The 14,117-nt window shown below is 34.5% G+C and overlaps 1 protein-coding gene across 3 annotated transcripts in view; it reads right to left on the reverse strand.

Moving 5' to 3' along the window:
• The window catches only part of Kcnh7 (potassium voltage-gated channel subfamily H member 7), a 467,079-nt gene extending 452,968 nt beyond the window's left edge, over window positions 1-14,111 (reverse strand). For all 3 annotated transcript variants that reach the window (XM_015478970.2, XM_048812385.1, XM_048812384.1), the window contains exons 1-2: window positions 13,778-14,111; window positions 11,862-12,092 (exon numbers count right to left, since the gene is read on the reverse strand). In XM_015478970.2, the coding sequence (XP_015334456.1) occupies window positions 11,862-12,092; window positions 13,778-13,853 (307 nt within the window). In that variant the 5' untranslated portion in view covers window positions 13,854-14,111. The remainder of the gene's footprint in view (window positions 1-11,861; window positions 12,093-13,777) is intronic.
• Between the last annotated feature and the right edge of the window lie 6 nt (window positions 14,112-14,117).

Raw genomic sequence — 14,117 nt, forward strand, 5'->3', positions numbered from 1 at the left:
AAAGGCAAATTATCATTGAAGATATTGGCAACCTCAAATGAGCCAATAATAAAAATGAAAAGGTTACATAACTCATACTATACACACATTGCAGTGAATATATTTAAAATAATGAATGTTAGCAGGTATAAATTTCAGCAGGATGCCTTCTGTTCGCTTTAGAGATGTGGACTTCAGAGATAAGTCCTGCGATTTTACAATGAGAACTGAATAGATGCCAACTAATGGGACAGTAGAAGTTGTGCATCATTAGTGGCATCTCTGTGTAGTTATTTATTTAGGGAGCAAATTCTGAGAACAGCAGTGTGAGAATCCATAAATCCTACTGAGCCTTGGTTAAGTGACATTCATTATAAAGAACACCTGGAGGGAAGACCTGAGAATTGAGTCACAACTAGAAAGATCAGATTACCTGATTTCTGCATGTCTGAGCTCAGTAAAGCTGCCCAGGTAGAGAATGATCTTTCTCTGCAGTCACTTCAATAGTATTATATTGGGATATTGAGATAATGTTGGTGGTTTATCTAATACAGTGTTGAGTTTATATTGCTTATATATTTCCTCAGACATTATTGTGAAATTTTGAGCATTTGATTCAATTTGTGGTATACAAGTACATTTTTACTTATCACTTTGCATCTAAGCAAAGCTATAAATTTTTATAGAAAATTCATATATCTGAGTAAAAACTATTGAATAGAAACTCTTCACATACTTTCTATCACAGTTTATGTAGATAATAAGAAATGTTTAAATTAAAATCCAACTTATTTCATATAGAATAAAAGGAAAAAGTTCAAAGAATGCTTTAACTTTTAATTAGTAAATTATTTAAATAGTAAATGACTGGTATTAATTTGAGATGTGGAAAACTGCAAGAAAATCACTGAAAGACAAATCTGAATGTGAAGAGCAGATTGGAAAGAATGGTGTGGGATGGGGTGTCCAGGCTAGTCGGTCAGTTATTCACAGGAGTATTTGAATAGTCATGTTCCCTAGAGATGATGATACTCGGCACTAGTTTCTTTAACAAAGAAAATAAATTGCCTCAAATATTTTCTATACATGTTTTTGTAAAAAACACTTTGGGTTAAATTTAATTATCAGAAAATAAGATACTACTTATATTTGCTCAACAACAATTAAAAGGCATGCCAAATTTAATTATATTCATGAAATGGCTACTTAAATACATTCCCCTTCAGAGCATGTAACAAGAAGTATCAAAGATACACATACTGTTATAGCCAGCAATAATATTTCTATAAGAATATACTAGGCTTAGAATGGTACAGGTTGGGCAACAGAATCTTGGTATGTTTTTACAACTGTAAAAAAGTTGGAAATTGTAAAGTGTTTATTAATAAGGTATCCATGGTAACATGCTATTTCCTTTAAGGCTATATTTGTGAATATTAAAATAATTTACAGTCTGTCCATGTAATCATTAAAACATGCAAGTTCAGTATGAATTTCTCAGTGAGGAAAACAAGCTACTGATTGGTACAAAATTTATAGTGTTGTCCTGGTAATGTCCACATGCACACACAGAGAGGTATGAGTGTATTTATATAAAAAAAAATAGATGGAATACATGCCATTATTTTAGCAGTTGATATTTCTTAGTTTCAAGACCATATGTCTTTACTTTTTAATTTCTCTCTGTATTTTCTAATTTTTTAAACATCACAGTTAAATCACTTTGACAGACAGACAGAGAGAAAGTAAAAATAAGAAGTCCTTCCTGAGGTGTTGAAGTCCTGTATCAGGATGTGACTGATGAAGTGCCTTCTGATACCATAAAGGCTTTATAATCTAAGTTCATGACTCACGGTTAGGAAAAATGAATTCACTATGTTGGGAGACCAGTATAAAGATGAAGCTATTTTCAGTGTGTGTGGGAAAATAGCAGAAAATGACATCAGAATAATTGCAAGATTTCATTAGTATTTTATCATGTGGATTTAATGGAGGAGGTGCAGGGAGTGTTGGGATTTCTTGAAAACTTGCATATGTTATTATAAGCAAGAGCAGACAAATTCTTCTCTTCACTGACCTGTGAATGCCCCCATCAAAATCAGCAGATGGTGTGTAGGCACTAAAGATCTATCTGGACTGTTCTGACCATTCATGTTTCTCCTTCTTGACTAAGGAGGATGATTACTTGTTAAGTGTTTTTACAGAGATAGTTTTCTAAATATTATAATAAACTTCTTTAAAATATATAAACTATATGATAGTACATTGTTATTTCTCAATTAATAAATAAGTTGATAATTTTTACAGTTCTCATCCCTAGCAAAATTATTGACACTAGATGCTGAATGAGTAAATGAATGGATAAATGCATAAGACTTTTCCAGCCCCTGCTACCTTGTAGACATTTTCACTTATAAATAGGTGTATTCCTGGGCTACTTTAAATCTACCCTTTGCTATTCAGCCATTTCCTTTAGTTTTTCATGAGTGTCTTAATAAGTCTCTTCAAAATGTTCAAAGTTGAGTGGAAGAGACAGACATAGAAACAAATTACCACACTATAATTTCATAAGTGTCCTAATAGAGACAAGGAAAAAATGTTAGGGAACGTGGAAAAAAAGCTGCCTGAGGATTTAGAGGAGACCTTGAAAAGGAGCTGAGGTTGAACTGCACAGAAGTTTGCTTAAAATTAAGGGTGTTGATGAATGGTATAGGAAGGGGTCATGAAGGCTATCCCAGGATGAAGGAGTCACATGTACAGATAGAGGAGTCCTCAGGGTGGTGGCCTCTGGGAGGAGCTCAAACGCAGGATAGGTATGTGCTGAGTCTGACATTTGGCTCAAGATGGAGAAATGTGGAGGAGTTTTAAATAACCAGGAACTTTCCATACTAGTAAATTATAATTTCCTTTATAAATACTAATGGTGAATTTTTTCAAATCACATCATCTTGCCAGGAAATAAAATTCATGTTATGGGAAAGAGAAAGAACACTGCACAGATCCTTAGGACTGAATCACAGTGCGATGGGAAATTCCTCCCTGACTTCCTGGACAAGGACCAGACAAACAGCAGATGAGGGATGCTTAACTAAAATTGTGCCTCAACTATGAGTCAACTGTATAATTTATATCTCAAAACTGGCACGCTTTTAATAGAAAAGAGAGAGTCACTAATAATTATGGAGGGACTATAAGCAAATCCTAGCTACCCTCACTTCGTTGAACTGTAACATGCTGCCAGAGAGATTCATTTTGACTGATGATATTGTTTTAATTGCAAAACATTTATGGTGAACTTTGTTTCATTCACTTTTTGGTGTGAACTAAACTGGTTAGATTTACACTTTGGATGAATAATAGAATCTACGATTCAGAACTAGAAGGAGGATATATAAAATGGGGAAAGGTTACCCTTAAAAACTATATCATTTGAAGGCAATATATAGAATCAGCAAGCACAGACAAATCTAAGCTGTAAACTTTACTTCCACCTTGCTCTGTGATCATAAATATTTGACTTAACTTCTCTGAATCTCAAATTAACTTATCTGTAGAATGAAATAATACAGTAATTTCTACTCCTAAAGTTGTCATGAAAATCAGACAAAGGAATTTCTATGAAGAACCAATAATAGAACTGGGATTCAATAGGCATTAGTCTTTTGGGGATCTAATTTGGGTAGACTATTGGAAAGACTATGAGAATTAACATCTGGAAAGCACATCCATTGTGTAAAACACACTTGAATAAATGAATAGTTAAAGATCAACTGGTTAATAATATTAAAGAAAATGAACTGTACACATAGGATTTTCTAGAAAAACTAAAAGAAATATTGACTAATGTAGTATGAAAGGTAAACAAAAACCTGATTAAAAATTATTCATTCACCATATCATGTTATTAGCTCTAACACTGATTTTTGTCAAGTAGAAATGATCTTAATTAGTGTATATGAAGACCTTAAGATTGATTTCAATGTGTGATCTTTTCTAATACAAGTTGTTTTTTTTTTTTTTTTTTGGTAAGGAAATACTTTATTTAGTTTGTCCCAATTTTTGTTGTTTACTTTTCTTTAAGAAATTGACTATAAACCACCACTTTTTCTTACATTAATTTTTGTCATCATGCCTATCATCTTGTGTCATTAGCACAGATTTCACTGAATAAAATTTAAAAGAATATTTTGAGCAGAGGTCAGTGGTGTATATTGAGAGGCGACATGATCCAAGTTTTCTGAACTCTACCAATGTTTTAAACAACATGCAAGAATTAATGTTCTATCAAAACCAACACACAATAGCATATATAAAACAGTTCTAATAGTCCTAGAGGAAGGTGGGGAGAAGTGAGGGTAAGAAAAAAACAACACAATAAAGCTTGCAGTGGTGGAAATCCACCTGCTGAAATAATAATTTCTAGCTGATCATTTGGGAATAAAATGCACACAACTGAAGCGCCACTATGCAAGGAGCCTGGCATGCCCCAGCAGGCACAGTCTAACTTGAGATCACCTTATGAATGGAGCCAACTAAGGGCAGAAACTACCCACAGTCCTCTCTCACCCCTCCCAAAATTAATACCCATGAAGCATAGCCACAGCTAATTTTACTCCTTTTCTGAGTGAAAAGTACCAAGAGACATTCTACAAGACAGTGGAAACCATAAAAAAGACAAGTTTGTACACAGGAGGCCTATTTCAACTGGGGAGAGGTCATAGGGAGCCATAGTTTGAATTTTCACAGAAAGAACACTTTGCTCTTCTTAATTAGAATTTAAATTTAAATTAAAGGAGAAAGAAAAGGATATTATGGGATGTTCATTCATGACAATAGGAGCTTGGTACTCTGTTTTCTCATAACTCACCTGGGACAAGTAGAAATTTGACTTTCTTAATTGTTCAGTAATAGGACATGTTTCCTCACTGTTGTGATTAATGTTTTGCCGCTGTCTGATTCTGTTGCAGACAGCACAGCCAAGAGAGAGAAAACATTCATTTCATGATTGTAATTAATGATTGTTATTTTTTACTAATAACAAAAGATTGCTTTAGGATTTATATATTCATTATTGTGTTACCCTGAGATTAAGCTTCATTGTTGATTAAGAATTTTCAAGAAAACACTGAATGATAAAATATTGTAATACGTATAAAAAGTCAGTATTGTGTAACATAAGCAGTGAGGAGAGAAAATCTATCAAACACAAAAAATACAAGTAAGTAAGAAAAGGGCAGAAGAGGTCTTTGGGATTGTTTGTTAGGGATTGTTGGGAACAACTGTGCGTCAGTAGTGGGGTGGCCAGTAAGTGGCACCTGTGGTAACTGATTGATAACTTCTGATTCATAGTTCCTCCCTAAGTTCGTTAAATATTTTTCTGACTATATGTATAGCTACAGGGCATTAAAAGATTTAACATTTTAGATTAATAAACAAAGAAATATGGTAATTAATAAAATTAAGAAGAAAATTGTTCTGAAAAATAGTACAGAAGTGCTCCTAAGAAAATTACAAAAACCATCCAGGCGTGGTGGAACATTCCTATAATCCCAGTGGTTCAGGAGGCTGAGGCAGGAGGATTCAGAGTTCAAAGCCACCCTCAGCAAAAGCAAGGCACTGAGCAACTCAGTGATATCCTGTCTCTAAATGAAATGTAAAATAGAGCTGGGGATGTGGCTCAGTGTATGAGTTTCCCTGAGTTCAATCCCCAGTGCCAAAAAAAGAAAAAAAATCATTTACCCTATATCTTGGTTTCTGGGAAATCTCTTGATCTAAACCTGTTTGTTTCTTCGATTCCATTGTACCATCCCACATGCCCTTTTCATTTTTTAAGTAAAAATTGAGCACCCACTTGACATCCATATATTCAGGGCACAGAAATTAACAAGACTTAGTAATTCCTCTAAATTTGCTCAGAAAATAGATAAAATTAACTACCATGATATACAATAATATGTAGCCCACTGGAAAGTCTACATTGGAATTAAGAACACAGTGGTTGAAGACACGGGGGAGCAGGCAGTGAAGACATCAGCAATGACTTTACAAAGAAGTCTTTTGATCTGTCTTTGGAAGGATGATGATGGTTTCTGCAGGGTGAGAAGCAGAGGGAAGGGCAAATCCATTCAGAGAGACTTTGAAGTATTTATTTAAAAGAAAGCTTCTGAAAGGTGAGCAAACCCTTGGGTGTATAAAAGTGCAGTAAAGTATGATTGGAACATAAGATTTGTAAGTGAAACAGAATTGGCAATATATTCAACTAGTTGATATTTATTGAGCACATTATGGGCAAGAAACCATGTCAGAAATAAAGCTATGCTGTTTACTGAGTGCAGCATATTTCAATCAGCCTAACAAAGTAGATGCTATTCTCCAAATATACATGTTAGAAAAGGAAAATTAAAGAACCAAGAAAGCAAACTTGGTTAAATATATCTAGTTATTGTCAGAGCAAAGTAAATTTATTGTGGCTCCTCAAAAAATACCCTCCTTGAAAATCCAAGTTAACTCTGAAGGTCACCAAACCTACTGAGAAAGAATCTAATACATTAGGCTGAGATATAATGTAAGTGCACTGTGCAACAGTAGGCAAAGCTGTTGAGGGCTCAGTTCTACCACTTAGGAGCCATGTGTGGTCTCACAAATTGCTCAGTCTCTGTGGGTCTGTGTCTTTCCATTAAATGGTTATAAGAGTATGTCTATCTATGGGGTTGTTGTACCCGTCATTTAATACATGTAACTTATTTACTATGATTATGGCTCCAATAAGTCATCAGAGTAAGTGATTCATGTTTCAGAAATAGCTCTCTGATGGCACTGTGGAGAAGGGATTAGAGAGGGAGGGAATCTGGATTCAATACTTCAGAAGGACTAAGCTGACTTCAATCAGAGCACTTGACAGTGGATGGAGAAGTAGGAATAGCATTGTGAGATATTTCAGATGTAAAGACTGAAAGGATTTGGTCACCAGATGGGTTTAGAGTGAAGGGGGAGAGAAAAAAAAAACAAACATAAAATGACCTAAGGTTTCTAGTATAGATGGCCAGACGCAAGGTGATGCCTCCATACTTCATACTCCAACTGCTACTTCCCTGTGGTTCAAGTATGCAGGGACTCTCATGGCAGGCTGGCTGCCAGCAGTTGATTCAGTAGTTATTTATAACAAGCAATAGTAACAACAAACCAAAACACTTCGAGGCCAGTAGAAGCAAGTTCTTTCCATTAAACCTATTCTAGTCCCATTGTTTTAAACTGACTCTGTTCTCAAGTCCTTTGGGTATAAAAATAACCAAGCAGTTATCTCTCAAGCCACAGAAAACATCACTTCTTTCTAGCATCAGAACTGCTTACGGGTATAGTACTAGCAGGTGGCATAAGAGGATCAATAAACAAGAGCTCACTCCTATTTTCAAGCCATTTGGTTTCACTGGGAACAATAACGAAACAAAGTTTTCACATTGTGAGGAAGACTGTTTCTTGACAATATTCATTTCACCAATAAATACAATTGAACAAGTATAATATCCAGAACACATGGGAGGTAATGAAATTTAGGTAGGTGGAAGGAAATGAGTTTTAGGATTATTTGTTGCTATAATATCCTATCAGTAGGACATGGAATAGTATAAACAAAGAGTTAAAATGACACCAAAACAAATTATAGGCAACATACTCCTTGGAAATGTTTCTTATTGCCTGAATTACCCACACATGATATATATTTCTATTCTTGTCTTAAGAAATACCATCTGTATCTCTACTACACAATCCAAGAATTAGGAGAGCTGAATATATTATGTTTCTTATAACTTATAGAAAGCTATTGTAATAGTTATGTTTGTACTGTTAAAATTTTAACTGAACTGCATTGCTTCTTTAACAAATTATTATACGTAAGCAGTAAAAGGTGTTTACATTATATGTAATTATATTAAATATAATGTGTAAATGTACATTACCAACTTTATTTTAAGGTTGGGAAATAGAAGAAGAGTGGCAATGAGTCCTAAATTTTGTAAGTTCTCTATATAAAAACCTTCAATCTATAGTTCATATATTCTTTTTCTTTGAAAACAATTTCATGAAAACATCCAGGGATTAGAAGACAGAAATGAACATAAGTGCCTCTTGGTTCTGAAAGCAGAGATCAAGTTGTATCTTCCACTGCAGATCCTCCTTCTGTTCCCTAGGGCTTAAAACATTTCCTTAGAGAGAGGGGGAGCTCAACATGCATCTTCATCTTTACTCACAAATCAGCACTTTAAAGAAGGTCATTCTGCATAATTGTCAGAGAGAGCAGGTTCTGTGTTAGCGAACCAAGACCTCTTCCTGTGTTTAGTTGCATTAAATTTGCCGCTGTAACTTTGCTTTCTGGATATTTTCTGGATTAGGCAAAATCTTTCTTCAGCCCCTACTCATCCCTCAGTTCTTTAAAATAAGCTTCAAAGATGAAGAAAGTAGTACTACACATTTCTGTTTTGTTAACAAAATTGTCATTTTAATACACCTGGAAGCATAATGCCAAAAATACAGGAATGCTATGACCACTAAAATAGAACACTTTAGATCATGTTTTCCTTCTAAGGATCCTTATTTGTCCTGGAGAAATTTACTTTTATTTTTCCAGATGTTTAAAGTTGTTTGATAATTTAAAGCATATCTAAATGTGATTGAAGGGGTTTTAGCACTTTAACTAGCTAATTTTATTGCAGCATGCATCCCAGACCAGATAAGCAATAAACTAAGGGATGACCAGCTAAACTATCTTTTGTTTTGGGTTTTTTTTTTTTTCCTACTTCCAGAATGATGGACTAGTTAATAACTGAAGTATTTGTGATTTTTCAATCACTATGCCTAAAAATGTTGCTTTTAAAGTGAATATATTACACTATTAAAATACATGCCCATCCTTATATAAGCCTTGGCATAATTATAGTTTTGTATAATTAGAATTTTATGTCAAAAGATTTACAGCTTCATCACCTCAAGCAATATTTCACAGCTGCCAAGAATGATTTATGCAATAATGATTTAAACTGTAAAATAGACTCCTCAAAGGAAGGGCTGTCAAATATTCCTATTGAAAATAACAAGGTTTTCAAAAATTGATATTCTGGCAAACAGCAAGGCCAATTGTACCTAGCACAAACACATAAAGGAGCGATGTAGGAAGTGTTGCTTCACAATGGATCATGCGGTTCACAGCACACTGTACCAATGTGAACTCCTTGCATAGATCATGAGTTTAACCAGCTTATAAAGCCTCTGGTTACTTTGGAAAACAAATTTCAGAAATAATGCCTTGCTCATACATTTGCTACTCCATTTTGAATAAATAGAGAAAGTGAAAACAGAGTATCTCAACTTGTTAACTTCCTCATTGTGCTTATAACACGATTTTCTATATTCCTATAAAAGGCTAAATTAAGAATAAGTCAAGGAAGCATTTACTGTAAATAGTCAAGAAACTACCAAAAGTGAATGACCTCAATTATTAAGAATTAAGAACCTTTGAGAAGCAAACCAATGAAAATGTTGATTTATTTTTTCTTTTCCTGCTTTTATAAATGCACAATGCCTGGCAAGTCTATAAGATGTAAGACTATTAAAGCACTTGAACTTCAGAAGTTCTGACTGATTTTACAGTTGGCATGTGAATGAAACCAATATGCTCTGAAGATTCTTTTAAAAGTATTGAAAGTATCAACAACACACACACACACAGACACACACAAAACACATTAAAAAAATAAGTGTGACTGAATCCTTATCTAAAAAGTTCATTTAAATTAATTATTTTAATTTGGAAAACCAGAAAAATCTTGACTAATCATCTCACGTTTCTCACATCAATTAAAGCTAAATAGGCAACTTTTGTTGTTAATGCTAAAGATACCCAAGTCCTTAAAGACTGAATCACAATCTGGAAAAAAAAAAAAAAAACAGAACAAAATTACCACCAAAGCTTGACATTTCCATACCTAAAAGACCTTTCAAATAATTTTTATAAGAAAACAAGAACTTTAATTCATATACCCAAGCAAATCATTCAGAAGAAAATTTACATTTCTGAATACACTAACATCTTTACTACAGAACTTTTTACAATCATGATTCCATATGAAATTGCCTTTTAAGGTGTTTTGAGATTATTTTATACAGTCATGAACAAACTAACTAGATTTCAAAATATCACCATTTCAGTGGCAGTGTAATATTAATTTTTATTCAAAAACACTTTGCATACTATACTTAGGTTCTATGCAATTGGGCAGACCAAATTTATTTTATGCTTCAAATCTGAGAGTTGAAGAAAAAGTCTGAAATATAGAATAGCCTAGAAAACATAGTGACTAAAGATGGTTCAACATGCTCTGAAGAGCCACAGTACAGACTGAATTGACTTCATAATAAACATTCATATGGGGAAATAATGTCAGACACTCAAAACATGTCAAAGGTCCAGTTTGTTGGCTTCAGGTATACAAATAAAGAAGCTGATTTGGGTAGTGAGACCTTCAGTCCAATACATGCCTTCAAGACAATAAAATAATTAGGCTATTTCTAGTATGCTAACACTACTGATAGAGAAAGAGAGGAAGAGGGACAACATTGAAAAACAACCTCTATGCCCTCTGATAATCATATAATTGCTTTCATTCCAGATTAATACAAAGTTATACAAACCTGTTTTTCCAGTAATACTTGGTTGCACATAACCACTTCAGTTCACGCAATACTTAATAGAGTAATTAAGAACTGTACATATTCTATCATGAAACATTTAATTATAAGGAAAGAAGAGGAAGAGTTAAATCTTTTCCTTGCTACTTTTTCTCTGTGGTTTACCAAATGATGACTCATTATATGACATAGGCTATAGCATATCACACATTTACCAAATACTTAAGAGTTCCCCCCAAATCTGAAGATACCCCTCCTCTCCATTAATTTCTGTCAGTGGAATAGAAAGAAGTAGATAATAATACAATATTGACAAAATTAACTGCAGTATGTGTGTTTTTAAAAATTGTTTGACATTTAAAACTTAACTTGTCAAATATCATTAAGTGTCAACATTTGAGAATGTGTGATGCATTAAAATGGGAATATCTGAGTATTCATCCACAGGAATTCATTAATACTGTGTATTTAATGTATGCATGTCTCCCCCATGGCAAGTCTAAAAGAAGGAAGCATGTCCTTGAAGTTGAGCCATGACCTTAAGTTTGAAATGCCAGTTTTGATGCAGCTGTAAAATGAGTACTAATAACTTCACAGAGTCATAGTTCCTATTCTATATTTCTTATTTTAGAACAATATCAAATACATGAACGCCTTTACTATTTGAATATGCACAGATTTTCTGGACCACTTTTAGAAGTTCCTATACATCATCCTTACTCTTCTTTTAAAAATGAACAAAAGAAACAAGAGGTGTTGCACATCAACACCTAAAGAGATAAGAAATGCTTATAGCTGTAATCTTAAATTTCAGATTACACAGTTTTCAATACTTCAATATAAAACATATTTTCAAGTCCAAAAAAATGAAACTGTTTCTCTCCTACCAAATACATATCAATGCATGCAATAAATTATTGATCTTTGTATTAGTCCTTAGAGAAGGAGTGTGCAAAACTGATTCGTGACATTTTATCCTCAGTGACATTAAGTTACTGCACTTTCAAAGTACCCTTAGTGAAGAAGAAAACATTTTCTATTAATCTAAGAAGAATATTCATACTTCTTGGGCACTAAAACATAACAAGCAATGAATACATGTACAATTAAATATCTGGAGTGTCTCTGCACACAGACTTTCAGTAATCAAAATTTCCTTTCAATGAAATAAAATATGAGGAATCCTAAATAAACTTTACCATTTTTGTGATAGTAGGTGACCTCCACTTTCCTCTCCTCTGACCCCAACAATGCCTGTGCAATTTGGGCAATATCATGCCTCTTGGTCTCCGGCCCATGGAGGAAGTCGCAGGTGCATGGCTTCTGCATGACATCTGGCCTGGAGAAACCAGTCATCTCACAGAACCCATCATTGCAGTAGATGATGGCACAATTCTGCACTCTGGCATTTGCAATGATAAATTTTTTATCTGTAATAAGAAGATGGTAAGGCATCTTTTAAAAAGCTTCCATGAGACTCTCATAAACAGTGAACGTATTTGTTGCATAATAAGAGCTCTGAAATGTAGGTGCTTCCCCAAAATGTTAACTGCCCAGACTTTTCCAAGAAAAAAAAAATCACAAAAATATCCTACAAACTTTAAAAGTTAGAATAACGGTCCAAAGTAATTTTAACCAAAGGTATTTAAAAAAATCACTCTTCAAATTGCAAGAACACAATTTCCCTGATAGTCCAGATCTCAAATGCTGCAACTCCCAAGGGTCCTAGTGGACATTCAAACAAGCATCTGACCCATTGATATTTCCAGAAAGCATTTAAATGTAAGATAAAAAATTTATAAGCCAAAACATTGAAACATCTTGTAACTGTCAAATTTTTCACTTCAACTCTGTCCCTTAGAATACAACTTTCTCAAAGTAGTTATTCTTGGATCTGGCTTTTCTCTATTCCTCTAAGGCATACTACACACATTGTTAAGAAAAAGAAAAAAAGACAACTAGCTTTGCAATAAAACTAATTCACATTTATTAACAGTTCAATAATGCAAATGATCACCTTTTCATAATGTATTTTTTCCAAAAATACATTTCCTACACAATATCATGTTAACACCTTTTTACTTTTACTTTGGGAGAATCTTTAAATTTTGTACAGTAATAGAAAATTTAGTGCAAAAAACTTATTTATTTTGATAACATAATACATTTACTATTTCCAGGTTGAATGTGATGCAGGAAGTACAAGTTTATTTTGTACATAAGGTACTAGATCTTCACATCATTAAATGCAGTGCCGAAAAAAAAACCCTGCAAAGTATACAATATAAATGTGCTAATGTACATTTAAGAAAACATGGAATATAAATTTAAAAGTCTAGTATTTAAGATTACTATGCTTATATAAAAATTATTAATTTCCAGTAGGTGGTCCACATGAATACATTAAATTTTTCTACATTCAGTATCTGTGGGGTTTACTTATTATACTTCAATTTTTAAATTTCTAAATGGAAACTTTAAGAGGATAATAAAGTGACAGAAATATTATTTTGAATAATAAGCTGCTTGCACTGGGAACCAGTAAAAGATAAGATACTGCTTTCCCAAATTCTCTCTTTGGGCATATATTTGAACTGATTCAATACAAAGTTTAGCTTCTGTCAGCTAGCAGCTGGCAAGCATCCTTGTCATTCCACAGCCCTGCAATTTACCAAGATAAAATACAGTTTGCATAGCCATTTACATCCCTACTACCATTTACATACGCTTGTTCAAATAGTAGGGTCTGCTCTGCTTCTGACTTTCAAAAGTGTACAATAAAACAGCCTCAAAAATATAAACCCATGTTATACTAGCACGTTCCCCTTTAAGATAGTAGAATAGTAGGACATTAAGTAGCAAGGCAGATAATGGAGCAGTGGGAGAGGAGGATCAAATTGCCTTCTACAATAGAGACCATAATCTAAAATGTAAATCAAAATTAATATTAGAGGGAGAACACTCCCGCTGCCATCCGAGCCTCCTGGCTCGGTTTCACAGCCTCTGAACTTGACAGAGCCTGGAGTTGCCGATCTCCCCAGCTAGTAAGCGGCGGAAGCCAAGTGCACTATCAAAGCAGAAAGCGAGGGAGAGAGAAGCGAACAAATGAACTTACTTTGCCCTTCAAATTTCCGTATGATGGTCCCCAAAAATGTGTTCTGTGGTGCCACATGCCCCCTGCGAACAGGCATGTTGACCCGGGTCTTCCGAGGAGCGCTCCCCGCGAGCTCCGGAGTTCTCCCGGGATCTCTCCTCCGCTAGAGCCCAGGCCAGCGCGCGAGCCGCTCTTTGTGGCAGAGCATCCTCTTTTGAAACCAGAAATCTCTTCCCATTAGCACCACTTCTAGACACCCGCTTCACCCACCGGAGTCCAATCCATTCCCCTCACCTTCCGGAGGGGGCCTCGCACCGGACTGCCGCGGGTGAGAGGTTTGGGGGTGGGGAGAGGGAAGGAG

This window comes from Marmota marmota, unplaced genomic scaffold (genome assembly GCF_001458135.2).
Source record: "Marmota marmota marmota unplaced genomic scaffold, marMar, whole genome shotgun sequence".
Classification (NCBI taxonomy): Eukaryota; Metazoa; Chordata; class Mammalia; order Rodentia; family Sciuridae; genus Marmota; species Marmota marmota.